The sequence below is a fragment of the Cydia pomonella genome, chromosome 17, assembly GCF_033807575.1.
Source record: "Cydia pomonella isolate Wapato2018A chromosome 17, ilCydPomo1, whole genome shotgun sequence".
Classification (NCBI taxonomy): domain Eukaryota; kingdom Metazoa; phylum Arthropoda; class Insecta; order Lepidoptera; family Tortricidae; genus Cydia; species Cydia pomonella.
The window spans coordinates 16560911-16577080 of record NC_084719.1 but is presented as its reverse complement, the minus strand read 5'-3'; the positions used below and the strand labels follow the sequence as shown (position 1 = coordinate 16577080).

The window sequence follows — 16170 nt, the reverse complement described above, 5'->3', positions numbered from 1 at the left end:
AGGCAATCAGTATCTATTTGATACTGATTGTACGTGCACAATATTGTAACCATAATACTGCAAGTCTTATGCACTACTTATCTCCCTAGCTTGTTGCACATCCAGTAATGGCGTACAATTTACTGTTAAGTAACAAATTACCATAAGCCATTTGCGTGGGCCATGAGACCTGATCCTTAGATGCTCTTATCGACATTACGTCACTATACGCGACACTGAGCAAGCTGTAAATAGATCATAAGATCAGTTCCTGCATATTTTTTACCTGAGGTAATAAATAAAAGCGGCCAAGTGCGAGTCGGACTCGCCCATGAAGGGTTCCGTACCATTTATGACGTATTAAAAAAAACTAATTACTAGATCTGGTTCAAACCAATTTTCGGTGGAAGTTTGCATGGTAATGTATATCATATATTTTTTTTTAGATTTTTCGTTCTGTTATTTTAGAAGTTACGGGGGGGGGGGGACACACTTTTTACCACTTTGGAAGTGTCTCTCGCGCAAACTATTCAGTTTAGAAAAAAATGATATTAGAAACCTCAATATCATTTTTAAAGACCTATCCATAGATACCCCACACGTATTGATGAAAAAAGATTTTTTGAGTTTCAGTTTCAAGTATGGGGAACCCCCAAAATTTATTGTTTTTTTTTTTTTGTGTAAACATCATAATGCGGTTCATAGAATACATCTACTTACCAAGTTTGAACAGTATAGCTTTTAGTTTCGGAAAAAAGTGGCTGTGACAGAATCGGACAGACAGACGGACATGACGAATCTATAAGGGTTCCGTTTTTTGCCATTTGGCTACGGAACCCTAATAAAAGCAAGGAAGAAATAAATAAAATTTATTGGTATGCAATTAGACGTTTTAAATCAGCAATAATGGATGTATTATTGTGATTGTTTTCTTGTTGATTTGCTACACCCGCTCAAAAAAGATTATTCTAAGGACCTTTTCTGGTGTACTAACTAAAAAATCCTATACAGAAATTAGCAAATAAATCTGATAGTTAATTTTGGAGATGATTCGGAATATTAATTCGTGAGCAATGTATAGTACATTGTGCCAATTGCAGTGGAGACTGCGGGACCCTGGGGAACAGAGGCTAAGGCTTTTGTAAAAGAACTTCGTCGCCGACTTTTAGGGATAGGTGCTGGGATCCACGTTCCGGGTCGTATCTGGTGGAAACGCTGCTAGCGGTGGCCTTCAAGCCTTATCTTATCTCCCTTATTTTAAGGCAATAATGGGGACTTTGCCACAACAACAGAGACAAAATTATTAAATTTTAAAGAACCAATTATTGGTTAAATTACCCTACCTACTATGATGATTGACACGTTAGCAGCCCGCGTAGCCAACGTGCCAATCGTTAAGCTCCGAAGCGAAAGAAACGCAACTGTCACTGTCGCACTAATGCGGAAGAGTGCTTCGCAACGGAGCGTTAAAGATTGGCATGTTGGCTACGCGGGCTGCTAAGTCAATTAGCGGTATCACAAATGAAAATTGAGTGCAAACATGTGTATAAAAGGTACCTATAATATACACCTTTAATTCTTTATCTGAGAATTCTGAGGTTTAGGAGGAGTACTGAACTTGACACATTAAACCTTTACAACGTTTATAATACGATGCAAATTAAACTTTGTCTATTCTATAATGAAGTATTACCTATATAATTTCTATTCAAAATATTAATATGTTTAACTGACACATATTGTACAATCGCTCATGCGCACCTTATTCTAGCCTATCAGATATTATTGCAGGTGTGCAGCTTAAGAAAATGTTATTACATGCGGTGGGCTGGTGGATCGGCGGGCTTTACAATCACAATACGTTTTGTAGGCGCTGCTTGCCATTCCTAATATAATTTTACCTGTCTCAATTTATACTCAGACACACCCACTTTGTCAATAGAAAAAGGCGCGGAATTAAAATTTTCTATGGGAAGTCAACTCTTCGCGCCTACATTTTTTAAATTTGCCGCCTCTTTCTAAGTATTTCTAGTGACAAAGTGGACGTGCCAGAGTATATATTATGAGATATACAATTAGTGCGATATGTTTCGCACGATAGGAAATAAAAGCAGGCGCGAATTTAAAGTATGGACGCTATGCACGAAGAATTTCGTACATTGTTTCGACATTTTCTATCTGTATGGTACGCGCGTAATTATATGACTGTATGCTGTCCCGGCGATAATGCCGGCGGTAAATGCCACTGTGCGAGCGAAACACCAATATAATTATACGCGTGTGATAGAGATAGGAAATGGTTTGAGATAGGAAAGTACGAAATTATTTGTGCTTAGCGTCCTTTATGTGCAAGGGCTAGATTTTTCAAAGCACGCGCTTTTTCGATAAGACAGCACAATATGACGGGTACAGTATGGCTGGCTCGCTAGCGCGTAAATAAGTTCGTATTCTGGGTAAAAGGGGTAAGTAGTTATAAGTTTCAGGAACTGTGTGTAGGGTATGACAACTATATAATAACTGTATCAGGCGTAGTTTGTTAGCTTTTGAACATCTGTACCAGAATAATACAACAAGGGCCTATTGACCCGTGTGATTCATATTTTATTGGTATCATTGATCGATGCATTGAATCAAGAATGTAAAAGTTCGTCGACACGGATCGTAATAAAACTATTGGCTGTTGTAACGAACACATCCATCTGGCCGTTGGTAGTTAACGTTAAATAATACATTGGCAGTGGAACAAATAAATGTTATTTTCGGGATTTAAACTCAGGACAATGTTTTGCAGGAAGCATCAATATCAACCATACTACTACTTACTAATAGTCATAAAATGATTACTTACTGTATTATATTTAATACTTAAATAAGTTATTTTGTTAAGGCTATTTATAATGTATAATTCAGTGAATCATTAAAATTAATTAATATTATCTTTTTCTGCCTGAAACACAGGAACTCCTAGTTCAGGCATTTGTAAACTTTTCTCTAATAACAATCCTTAGTATTGAAACCACTGTACACTACTTTTTTCAATAAATTATTTTTGTATTTGTATACTAAAGCTGTCGTTAAGAACTGCTCTTCCTTCTTCCTCGCGTTATCCCGGCATTTATGCCACGGCTCATAGGAGACTGGGGTCCGCTTGGCAACTAATCCCGAGAATTGGCGTAGGCACTAGTTTCGTTCGTTAAGAACTGCTCGTACGATGGATAAATAAATTTATTAGATTATAGGTGACAAGTTTCTATTAATGGTATCAATCGATCAGGTTTGTTTTGAGGATACATATGTCTATATGGGACCTATTGCATTAATAATTTAAAGCAATACAATAGTCAGAAATTACACTCAAAGTCTAACAATCGTACTTACGTAATATGAAACCCCCCGTACTACATGATTGTGACGTCACAAAGGATCGAATGGTACGTACAATTTCTTGTTTATTTAGGTAGTTTAAATTTTTGAATTTTTGAGACTCATATTTTTTATCATTATTATTAATTCATTTTGAACCTATAGGTTACTAACAGGCGGTAATTTAATTCCACGCTCCACAACACTAGGCACTTGAACTGTGTTTGTTTTCGACGGTAATGTTTTTTTCTATTTGAGTGATATGACATTCTTATGCACTAAATGCAGCAATAAATGCGACGGTCAATTATCATACAATTCACAATAATCCGATTTGCAACAAATCTTAAAGGTTGCCGACTTGCCATGTAGGTCTTCAATGCAGTTCAATCGTGATGGCTGGTTGCCTGATCGCTTAGAAAACACTGTAATATACCTACCCTACCACACCTGTGCGCGTTGTAAACGATCAATCATGTCATACCAATACCATCAGAGTTGACGTTGACCTGTCTATATTATTTACGATTTGGGTTAGATAACTAGATTCTCATGAGCTTGCCTATTCTGGCACAATTTAGCACATTAACCTACGAAAAGGGGAAAAAAGCAATCCAAATAGGCGGCGCCGCTCGGCTCGATCCATCTATATAATTATTGACCACCGGAACAGATAGATAATACTATGCGAATAACCTTAACTCTAGAAAATTAGAAAAAGATGATGCAGTATCTACTTACAGCTAAATTTTCTTATAGCAACTCACATTATTTTAGGAATTTTGCCTAATGCCATACCCTGCTCCATACTCTCACGTCATGGGAAGTGACGAGAGACGACAAGGTTGAAGACGCAGCTCACAAATTTGTTTAATTCATCTAAGTAGATTTTGATAGCCTTATAAGCTAAAATCCTTTTATTAAAGGGTGATCTGTATGGCAGCGGCCGATTGGAAAATCCGCCCGATCGTAAAGATCCTGTGTACCTAATGTTTTTTGACGGTAGTCACATTTAACCAATATATAGGTAGGATAGGTTCGTTAGGTTGCTTCAGATGCCAGAAGGGCAAACTGTCCAGAAATGTACTCTCCGTCTACTTAGGGTACGAGACAATAATTCTCACGTTTCACGATATGCTTAGGAATTTCATGATCTAGCGGATATTATGATCGGCCGCCGACATACAGGTACAATCGAGTGTAAAAATATGGGTGCACACATCTTACTCAAAAATATGTCCCATAGCTCTTATGTCGGCGAATTAACAACATGGGTCATGGGACATGTTTTTTAGTAAGTTGTACGCAACCATATTTTTACACTTGACTGTACAAACCATAGATACAGATCGTTATTGTTTTTCTATACGATATTTAAAAAGATACGTCTTTCCAGGTGTCGTATTCCCGAGTCTTGGCGAAACGGTTCCCAATGGTTACGAACTGATCGAGACAACGCCAAGTGGACTCCCCGCTGACCTCAACCATGGCTCCATACGGACGCCCGAATGCTTCATCTGCATACGGCGGGGGCGGGACAGAGCGCCACTGGTTGATATCGGTAAGATAGTTCCGAATAGTTACGCATTAGTGAAATACAGACAGTAGGTACTGCCCGCTTTACTAGTGGAGCTCACGCTGATAAGACTGCTTGCTGACCTCATCAACCATGGGTCAATACGGACGCCCGAGTGCTTCATCTGCATAGGACGGGGGCGGGATAGAGCGCAGCTGGTTGATATCGGCAAGGTAGTTGTGAATGGTTACGAATTAGTGAAACAGACAGTACGTACTGCCGGCTTTACTAGTGGAGCTCACGCTGATTGGCCTGCTTGCTGACCTAAACCATGGGTCAATACGGAAGCCCGAGTGCTTCATCTGGATAGGACGGGGGCGGGATAGAGCGCAGCTGGTTGATATCGGCAAGACAGTTGCGAATGGTTACGAATTAGTGAAACAGACAGTACGTACTGCCCGCTTTACTAGTGGAGCTCACGCTGATAAGACTGCTTGCTGACCTCAACCATGGGTCAATACGGACGCCTGAGTGCTTCATCTGCATAGGACGGGGGCGGGATAGAGAGCAGCTGGTTGATATCGGCAAGGCAGTTGCGAATGATTACGAATTAGTGAAACAGACAGTACGTACTGCCCGCTTTACTAGTGGAGCTCACGCTGATAGGCCTGCTTACTAACCTCAACCATGGGTCATTACGGACGCCTGAGTGCTTCATCTGCATACGGCGGGGGCGGGACAGAGCGCACTCACACTGACAGGACTGCTTTCTGTTCTTAACTATGTGATTTGATTGATGTTGTTCTATCTATACGACACTTCGCAGTGTTTGATCTATATAATTATTAAAATGCAGGGCTAACTACGAACTATTTTGTACCCCGACGAGGGTACCCTTAGATTCCTATGTAATTACGAGTAAAGACAGAAGTGTTTACAGAATCAGTAACATTTCAGTGCTCCGTTGAGTGACTACCGCAATCTTTGGTAACAAAAACAATGGGACTACTTTGATAGATGAACAATAGAAATCTGCACATTCATATTTACTGTCTGAGGTCTGGCGAAACATAATTTATATTATGGAGTGAAAAATGGAATTACAAAGTGATATGCGCGTAATGCGCGGTTAAAGGAAGCTTTGTAAATTCGTCAGCAAAAAAATATTCATTACACGAATTCACCTATCCGGTGCACGCGACACTAAACTCAAAATACACCAATTCTCAATTGATACCAATATTTAAAAAAACTAATCTCGTAGCGAACGAAACCCAAATGAACTTATTACCAATATGAACTCACATGTTTCTTTCATAACCACGGCCATGTTTTATTCAAAAACTGCCCTGTAATCCAGTTAACAACAAAGTAAAATTCGTACTGCCTTATCTTAAAGGTTATTATAGCTCAGCAACTTGCAGTTCTACTTGGCTTGATTATGTAATACGGTAGATAACGATGATAGCGCGGCGACAGCAAATAATGCATTTTTTGTACAGTTTTTTATCTGGTTTACATTTTACGCTCGGGTGCCCTTTGCGGCTGATACAGATTCTAAACGAAGCGGAATGACATTTGTTACTTGGGATTCACAAAAAAATTAAACTTATTATCACGTCAGTACTATCGTTTACACAGTTACTTGATAGTTCGTAAACTTTATTTTAAATGTATAGGATTACCAATGGTCTGTTAAAAAGTCGCCATCAGATATACCAGAGCGACCAAGGTACCAAAAACATCGGAACATGCTCTTTATCGTATTTATAATAGAAGCTTTGTTAAGATATTTGTGAACACCTTGGCCTCTCCGATTGTACACGCGCAATATGAAGACGCCTACTTCTACTTCTATGTGTCGTACATAGTTATTTATAGTTTATAGGACTCACAATATAGTCGGTATAATTATTCTATTAACTCTTTCGATACGTAAAAATCCTACCTACTTATGACTTTTATAATATTATGTTTTATAACATTTAATAAAAAAACATTGAGAATGTCACATAAATTGAGACCGGGTCACATTCATGACCTAAACCACTCTTCAAAGGTCACTGGAATGTCCAAATAATAAACATTTATGGCCCATGTGATAAATAATGGAACCGTAATATTTCGGCAGTGAAAAATGTGTGTATAATAAAATGGAGATATTGCAATAAAACGTTAGGATATCTTTGGGTTAATAGTCATTATATTTACCTAGTTGGTTACTAAATTCTGTTACTGCAATAATCTTTATCTACATAAAATATACGAACGAAAGTTGAATAAACTATATATTAAAATGAAGTACACAAAATCAGGAATTACATATCATTCAAAATGGCCTCCTCTGGCCTTGACACAGGCCCTCAAACGACGAGGCCAGTCATCAATAGCGGCACGCAAGATTGTCATGTCTAATTCCGTCACTGTCTTAACTATGGCCCGCTCAAGGGAGTCAAGATTCGTGAGGGGTTTAGCACAGGCTTTCTCCTCAATAACCTGCCATATGGCATAATCCAGGGGGTTAAGGTCCGGGCTGGAGGACGGCCAGTCTTCGTGGGCAATAAAGTCAATTTTGTTCCTTCGGAACCAGGCTTGAGTTGTTTTTGCCTTATGTGCAGGAGCTGAGTCCTGTTGAAAGACCCATGGCTGGTTTTGAAATAGGGTGTGGCTTAAGGGCTTCACTATTGGTTCGAGAACGGTTTCCTGGTAAACTTTGGCCCCAGTTTTCACACCTTTTTCACAGAAATGAACCTGTGTTAGCCCTGAGTATGACATACCCAGCCAAATCATCACATAAGAGGGATGATGGCCTCGTTGCACTCTCGGAGCAGCCGCAATCGCCTCTTGACTGTTTTTTGCATACACTCTTTTATTCTGGCGGTTACAACATTCTTCAATGGTAAAACATTTTTCATCTGTAAATAGTATTTTTGCGTTTTCCGTACCGCTTCAATAGCACGCGACTTCTCTCTAGCCTCATAGTCTTTAATCGTCCATTAAGCAAATGACCTTTTTGTCTGCGGTAAGCGTGTAGTCCAAGGTCTTCATTGATAACTTTTTTTAGGGAGCTTCTCTTCACAGACATCTGTATTGCCAACAACTTTTGCTTCGGGATGGGGTTTCTTGCAATTCTCGCCTTCACTGCCTTTATTAGAGCTGGGGTCCGAACGGTGCGTGGTCTTCCAGACCTCTTGCGGTCATCGAAGCTCTGAGTACTATTGTATCTATTAATTGTGCGATAAACAAATTGTTTGTTGATTTTTAGCTTTTCAAGAAACTTCAAAATCATGTTTGGCGGGTGCCTACATTTGTGCAACGCAATTACTGCGATACGATTCTCTTTTAGGCCCCAATTCATTATAGATACGACGAGATAAGTGTTATGTGTGGTATATAATTATAGCTAACAGATCCACCACATTGTCATTTTTTATTTTTTCGGTAGCATTTGTTTTAACGGAAATAAAGAGGTTGCAATTCGAGTAACAGAACTTAGTAACCAACTAGGTATATTTCACTTTATACATATAATATAATGTTTAATGAAGAAATGGATATGGGTTTAAATGAAAGATCTTGAAAGATCCTCGCATAAATGTGTTCTTCCATCAACACAAAAAAATGACCTGGTAACGCAGGCGATGCCGCAAGTTTATGCGATAAGCATAATTACAGCTCCAACTTGAAATAATAATTTATTAAAAAACTGAAATTCGAGGTTTGGTCCTCATGTTTCTTCCTACAAAACTTAACACACTGTAACAAAATTTACGAATCTTAATATGAAGGCGTGTTTTGTTTGCCTATGAGCTCATGACTCCTCTTTATCGACTTTGAAAGCTTAAACTCTAGCCAACGTCTCGTGTCACTAAATTGCGATGAAAAATCTTAACGAAGAATAAAATTGGTATGAAATGAAATGACAGTTTAAACTAATAACTTATATTGTAGATTTTTTTCCATATAACAAATAGAAGAAAGGCTTGTGACACGATTCACTGGCCTATGGTGCTTCATTTTGTATACATAGCATTGAGAGCATGGAACTAAATATTTGTATCTATTTGACAGGCGTTATGTACGAAGGCAAAGAGCGTCTCATGGCCGATGCTGAAATGGTGCTCGAGTCCGTCGGCCAACGTCTAGCCAACGTCAACAACTCCACAGCGAAGACGTTCATAACGTACCGACGGGCACACGCCGGTGCGCCGTGCAACGCGCTTGTAGTGGTCGATGTGTGTGTGATCATAGCCAGCAAGGGAGAATGCCCGCCGCACGCCTTCTGTATGATCGCCAAGAACCTTAACAAAGGTATGTTACAGTCCATGTTGAACAACACAACGAAGACGTTCATAACGTACCGACGGGCACTTGCCGGTGCGCCGTGCAACGCGCTGGTGGTGGTCGATGTGTGTGTGATCATAGCCAGCAAGAGAGAATGCCCGCCACACGCCTTCTGTATGATCGCCAAGAACCTTAACAAAGGTATGTTTACAGTCTATGTTGAACAACACAGCGAAGACGTTCATAACGTACCGATGGGACTCGTCGGCGTGCCGTGCAACGCGCTTGTAGTGGTCGATGTGTGTGTGATTATGGCCAGCAAGGGAGAATACACACCACACGCCTTCTGTATGATCGCCAAGAACCTTAACAAAGGTATGTGATAGTAACAGTCCATTAGTGAACAACACAGTGAAGACGTTCATAACGTACTGACGGGCACACGCCTGCGCCTCGTGCAACGCGCTTGTAGTGGTGATGTGTGTGTGATCATAGCCAGCAAGGAAGAATGCCCACCACACGCCTTTTGTATGATCGCCAAGAACCTTAACAAAGGTAATAAGAACAAAGCCAGTACTGTGTAAATCTTATCCAGAAGTATGGAGTATACCGAATAACAGCACATACCTGCATGACTTATCGAGTAACAGAGTAAATTTTTACACCTGTTCTTTTTTTTTATAATGACACATTGACCATGTAAATGTTAATTAAATTCTAGATACACCGGGTATGCTACGATAAGGAACGCGGGCGCCATATTTTTTAAGTATTAAGTTAATTTGTTTTTAATTGCAGGACTGATGGGCAGCGACGTTTTTCTCTGTTACAAGAAGTCAATGAACCGTCCTCCTTTAATAGCTTACAAGCCAGAAGTACTGTTTAGGTAAGTTCACTTCCACCTACTTCCTCATCATCTACCGATGGTTGGACATGATCATGGCTTTTATTAAATGCACCACAGCACAATCTACGAATGGTATTAGGGAACTAGTCACGATGAAAAGGCATATAGTTCGTTTTTAGAATAAAGAATTTCGCAGAAGTAAGCATTAGATTCTAAATATGCTTTTCTAAATGAAAAAGTAGAAAGTTCAAAGGTAGAATTTTGAAGTAAATAATGAGTAACAATCGTGCTAGTTCTTTGAAAGTCAAGAATTGTAGGGAATAATTAAAAATAATTGAAACAGGTACATTAAATTACAACGTACATGCCATGCTTTGCTGTAAATAATGTATCCGATTATACGTTTTTGTCTGTTAAGAGCAATTCCTAGCTGAGCAACTTTTCAAATCTCGAATTTTTGAAGCTATGTTTCTGTCGCGCTGCGGTGGGCGGGAGCCGGAGCTATCTAAGTGTGAGTGCACGCACACAGACGCGAGACTCGTGCGCTCGCTCATTGCGCGCCGTTCCGTCGACATCGCCCGCGAGCCAGACGGAATTTATTCTGCGCTGCCCGACGCAAGTTGTTTTTGTTGTTACCACGTAATATTGTTTTTCATTTTTATATTATACTGTATCTATTACACCCTAATACCAAACACCCTATCACCTGTACTAAATGTATTTTACACCTATGATGACGAAATAATAAATGATTGATTGATTGATTGATATTAATTACCATATAGGTAAAAACTGCAAAAAAGAATGATGTCTCAGCTTCGGTTGTCGTCGTACAGTCAAGTGCAAAAATATGTATCAAAAGAATCGTCTCATAAATATGGTACTACGCTCTTATTACACTGGAATAAGATGCTATGGGACATATTTTTGAGTAAGATGTGTACACCCATATTTTTACACTTGACTGTACCTATCCGTATCAGTAAGTTGGAGGTGATCATGGTGTGTTGAGAAATTTTGTAAGTAGGTATAAATATACCTATGGTTAAACTACAATCTATTTAACTTGTAGTACGATGGGGCTAAACTTGGGCCGCCTTATTGAAGAACGTATCGCAATGACAATCTGGGTAAAGTATGTTGGGGTAATGCCGGACAATTTTGGGACCAATTGAGAAAACTCGTGAAAAAATGTTTTTTCGAGATCTCAACACGTGACAGATTCTTGAAGTACGTAGCGAATCGTTAAATAATAACCGTAGATTCGGCCTGAATTTTGGTAATCTTCAATATAGAACGGTTTTAGTTTTGTACCTGTGTAAAGATGAGACATACTTTTTTTAGGGTAACGAGTGTTTTGCCATCAAGGGAGAACATTGGATGGTGAAAAAAAGTTGCTTCTAATGGAAATATAATAAGGTAGCACAAAGAAATAGGTCCGTTGTCTACCCTTTTGTATCCGATCTTAACCCTGATACAAAAATTGGTAAAATTGTGGCTCTCAAACTTTGATACCTATGTCATAAGGCAATTTGATAAGTAAACAATGTGCTAAGAAACCTCTTATTGTAAGGTTTACCCGAAGTAATAAAAAAAAACACTAAAATAATAGATACGTTGCGAAGTTTTGACAATTTAAGATTTCGTGAACTGTACAGGTTTAGGGAAAGTGTAAATGTATTGTTTATTGAATGGAATGTACTGGAAGATATTAAGTACTTAAGTAGGAGGGACAAAAATCAAAATAAAAAATAATCGTGCCCAGTCATTTTAATGAAGGTCGCCAAAAAAATAAGAATCAAACTTAGAAATCAAAAAGACTAAGTAGTTCTTTAAAAAAGTCAAGGTCACTGAGAGCCCATCTTGAAGTATGGAAAATAATTAAAATTGCGATTTTGTTGGTTTAATTTTGCAATTATGTATATATATATATATATATATATATATATATTTGATATACAATCTTTTTTTTTTATAAAATGTAAGGATCGTATGTAAAGAGTAAAGTAAATATATAAGAACAGAGAGCCCTCTTGAAGCATTTTAAGGAAACTAATTTCGAAGCCCTATCTCTATTTTGTATCCGAAACTAGCAATGTATGTATGCGTGCACATCTACATATGCATCCGTATGTGTAGGTACTTTATTATTAAACAACATGCGGTCTTATCGCTAAAAGGCAACCTTTGGGTTGCGGAAATTAAAAAATTACATTGTCAGTAACCGTCGCGCTGGTAGTGGTACTGGATAAAAATAATGGTACGAAAGTGTGATCAAGAAAACAATAAATGTGATAATTAAGGTCAGTAGGTAAATTGAAGAAAATTTAAAGTTTGATAATCACTGCTGTTTTTTAAATAGGTAAAGATCTGATTGTTTCTGGTCTCTCGGTCTACAGCAGTGCTAGGTCTGTTAACACAATTACAAAAACAAACACAGTTTCATCACAATACGCAAAATAAATTACAGAGCGAAGATCGGATAGAAGGAAGAATTCGCGAAATTTACCTTGCTCTCTGTGATTGCACATAGCACAAGCCCGACTCCCTGAGCGACGCGGGGATACTGACAGTCGAGGCGCAATAAAATGGCGTCTTACACAATGTTGCCAACATTAAAAAATAAAGCCAAATTAGGGGGAAATGAATGTCCTACGTTCTTCACCCGCATCCGGTATTTACCCAACATACCTTAATCGTTGAACCGCCGCATTTCAAAATGGCCCTTATTTTGATATCGGCTAGCCGTAATGTAATACGGCGGATTATACAATACGACTGCGATACTTATATATAAATCCCCTCGTCAATGTAATTTCATTAAATATGCTATCTAGTAGCAAACATCAAAGTAGTTATCTTTTACTTGTGACGCACAAGTGTGAGCAATGTAAAATACTATATTTCTAAAAAAAATTGCCTACTACGTAATAAAAGAAAATGTGTTTATTAAATTATAATACGAAAGGTGGTCAAATCGCAAAATGCTGTCGTTTTATTTAAAATAATGAAATAATTAGACCAGTTCCGAAAGTACCGGGAAATCCCGGTTCTTTAAAACAGTACCGGTTCTGCAATCCCTAATAAGGATGTAATGCCCATCACTGTTCCTTCTGTGTACGTATATTTAGAAACTGTCTCCGCCTCCAATTCGTGCGATAAGGACAACTGCAGCTCGGACCGAAATTCACTCGCAAAAAACTCAAAAATCGAGGTTTCGCTCTCGACTGTTTCCTCCTCCAAAAACGCAACTAATCATTATGAAATTTTGGAAATTGCAAGAGGAAGAAATAATCTATGCCGCTATGTTTTGATTTTTTGGATATTTTTTGTCATATTTGTATACTGTGCCTTTTTTTACAGCCAATTCAATTTAGCCGTTTTTGCGATTTTCGAGGCGCTGTATCTTTCTTCAAAATAAAATAATCCAAAAAAAGCAAAACATAGCGGCACAGATATTGATGATATTGATCTTATTTGAAAAAATCACTGCTCTAGGTTAAAAATCCAGGGAGGAATCAGTCGAGAGCGTTTGTATGGAAAAATCGCAACTAGGAATTCCTCTTAAATAATTTCATTGTCATATCGCATAAAGTAAATAAAATGGTACATTACGATACAAGTGCAAAAATAGGAAATTCGAAACGAGTGGCGATAAATTAAAACACGACCGAAGGGAGTGTTAAAAATCGACACGAGTTGAGAATTACCCATTCGCACATATGTAGAATGTTTTACCGTACAGTCAAGTGCAAAAATATGTATCGAAAGAATCGTCTCATAAATATGGTACTACGCTCTTATTACACTGGAATAAGATGCTATGGGACATATTTTTGAGTAAGATGTGTACACACATATTTTTACACTTGACTGTACATATGACCCCTTAAATTTTCGACATAGTCACGGAATGTGCTAATTATCGCAATAGTGCGGTAAAATAGCATCATATGTACTGCAAAAAATACCCTTACCTTCTGCCGAGTTCTTACTAATGAAAAAAAAACTTATTTCAATTTTCCATTTGTTCGTCAAACATTGTTTTCGTAATAAATTCTCCTCCCGTCTATTCGTTTACATCTGATTCGTGAACGTTTTTTTTTCCTTTGTAGTATCGGCCAGTTTCGAAATGCATTAAATGAAGCTACCTTTAGTTAGTCCTGAAGCTAAAATGAGCGTTAATTGATACTTTCACCGTTTCGCTGCCATACTAATTGACGTTTCCGACATATATAAACGAACTGTACTGCGGTAATTAGGAAAGGTGAATCATGGTATTGTTGCGAAACCAACATAATTATAACAATACCGGTTGTAATATTGTTTGGTGCACCATTGATTCCTTTGGGTATTATAAGTACTTTCAATGAGGTTTCTTTAATTTGCATGTAGAAATGACTACATAATCACATGGAATAATATGTGACGTTTTCAATAGGTGACGTTTGCGGGTGCCGATAAAGGCGATTTCGAATTGATTCTTTATGACAACAATGCGTTATAGATATGCGACAAAAAATAAGCTACCCTTTTGTTTGAAAACGGAACAAAGTATAAGTAGTAGCTCAAAAATATCTGAGCACACCTCTGTTGTCAAGGCGTTAGAGTGCGTGTTCAGGTATTTTTGAGCACCTCGGCCGCTCCGATATATCTGAAGGCGACTGTACAGTCGCGGCCGTATATCGGAGCGGCCGAGGTGATCAAAAATATCTAAATACGCACTCTATCGCCTTGACAATAGAGGCGATTGGATAGATACTTGTGAGCACCTTGGCCGCTCCGATAGATCTGATGGCGACTGTACATACATGTTTTGAAACGTTTTCATTCATAATTCATAAGGTTTGAAACTGGATAACATGCTAAAGGAGTGTATTGAATCAAATTTTGAGATTAGTTGTCAAGCGGACCCCAGGCTCCCATGAGCCGTGGCAAAAACGCCGGGACAACGCGAGGAAGAAGAAGAAGAACTGTATTACTCTAGTATTTATTTACCTGATTGCCGCTAAAGCGAATAGAATAAGCAATTTTATTCTGACAGTGCACATATTTTTAGCACGCTCAGTATGGATATGGTACTTCAAGGATTTTGATGTATGATGTGCCATTCGTTTCGTCTTATTTGCGGAAGTGGCGCGAGGTGTAAGATATAAACAACAAGTGGTCACATCAGTAAAACATTAAATCTTAATGATCAAATATTTATTTTAACGAAAAATGAATTATGTGCCATAATTTTGTTGATAAAACATTTGAGACCTTACTGGTTTGAATTTTTTATAATTGAGATAGTAAAGTTTGGAGACTCCTGGTCTAGAACGATGTTACACATTACAGGTATCCAATGACTGAACGTCGCAGCCTAGCCTTCCCTACGTCCGTGCCATTATTCTGCCTGCCAATGGGCGCCACTTTGGAGCTCTGGCCGACCAACGCCGCGACACCTAAGCCTGTCTTCTCCACATTTGTGCTTACAGTCGCCGATGCTACTGACAAGGTACACTCAGCAACCCATGTCTGCTATTTGTGCTATAGTTACCCAATCAACAGGTATCCAATGACCGAGCGTCACAGCCTAGCTTTCCCCACGTCCGTGCCATTATTCTGCCTGCCAATGGGCGCCACTTTGGAGCTCTGGCCGACCAACGCCGCGACACCTAAGCCTGTCTTCTCCACATTTGTGCTTACAGTCGCCGATGCCACTGACAAGGTACACTCGGCAACCCTTGTCTGTTATTTGTGCTATAGTTACCCAATCAACAGGTATCCAATGACCGAGCGTCGCAGCCTAGCCTTCCCCACGTCCGTGCCATTATTCTTTCTGCCCATGAGCGCCACTTTGGACCTGTGGCCGACCAACGCCGCGACATCTAACCCGGTCTTCTCCACCATTGTGCTCACAGTCGCCGACGCCACTGACAAGGTATACTTGACAACATTTTTTTGTTCTTTTGGCCATAGCTACACGTTCTACAGGTATCCAAACGTCGCAGCCTTCCCTCGTCCTTATTCTGCCACCCATGTGCAAAGCCATTCTTATATTTCTTATCTATCTCTGTGCTGACAATGACCAAAGACAAGGTATAGGAGGACACCACAATTCCTAACGAAATACATCAAAAACAAATACTACAATAGTTGTAGGAATTTAATGATATATTTTTTATTCATTGGCAGT

The 16170-nt window shown here is 38.9% G+C and overlaps 1 protein-coding gene across 1 annotated transcript in view; it reads left to right on the top strand.

Moving 5' to 3' along the window:
* LOC133526847 (DENN domain-containing protein Crag) overlaps positions 1 to 16170 on the top strand; it is a 55370-nt gene that overhangs the window by 7045 nt on the left and 32155 nt on the right. Inside the window, exons 3-6 of the mRNA XM_061863660.1 lie at positions 4739 to 4903; positions 8930 to 9169; positions 9941 to 10028; positions 15543 to 15702. Of these exons, the coding sequence (XP_061719644.1) occupies positions 4739 to 4903; positions 8930 to 9169; positions 9941 to 10028; positions 15543 to 15702 (653 nt within the window). The remainder of the gene's footprint in view (positions 1 to 4738; positions 4904 to 8929; positions 9170 to 9940; positions 10029 to 15542; positions 15703 to 16170) is intronic.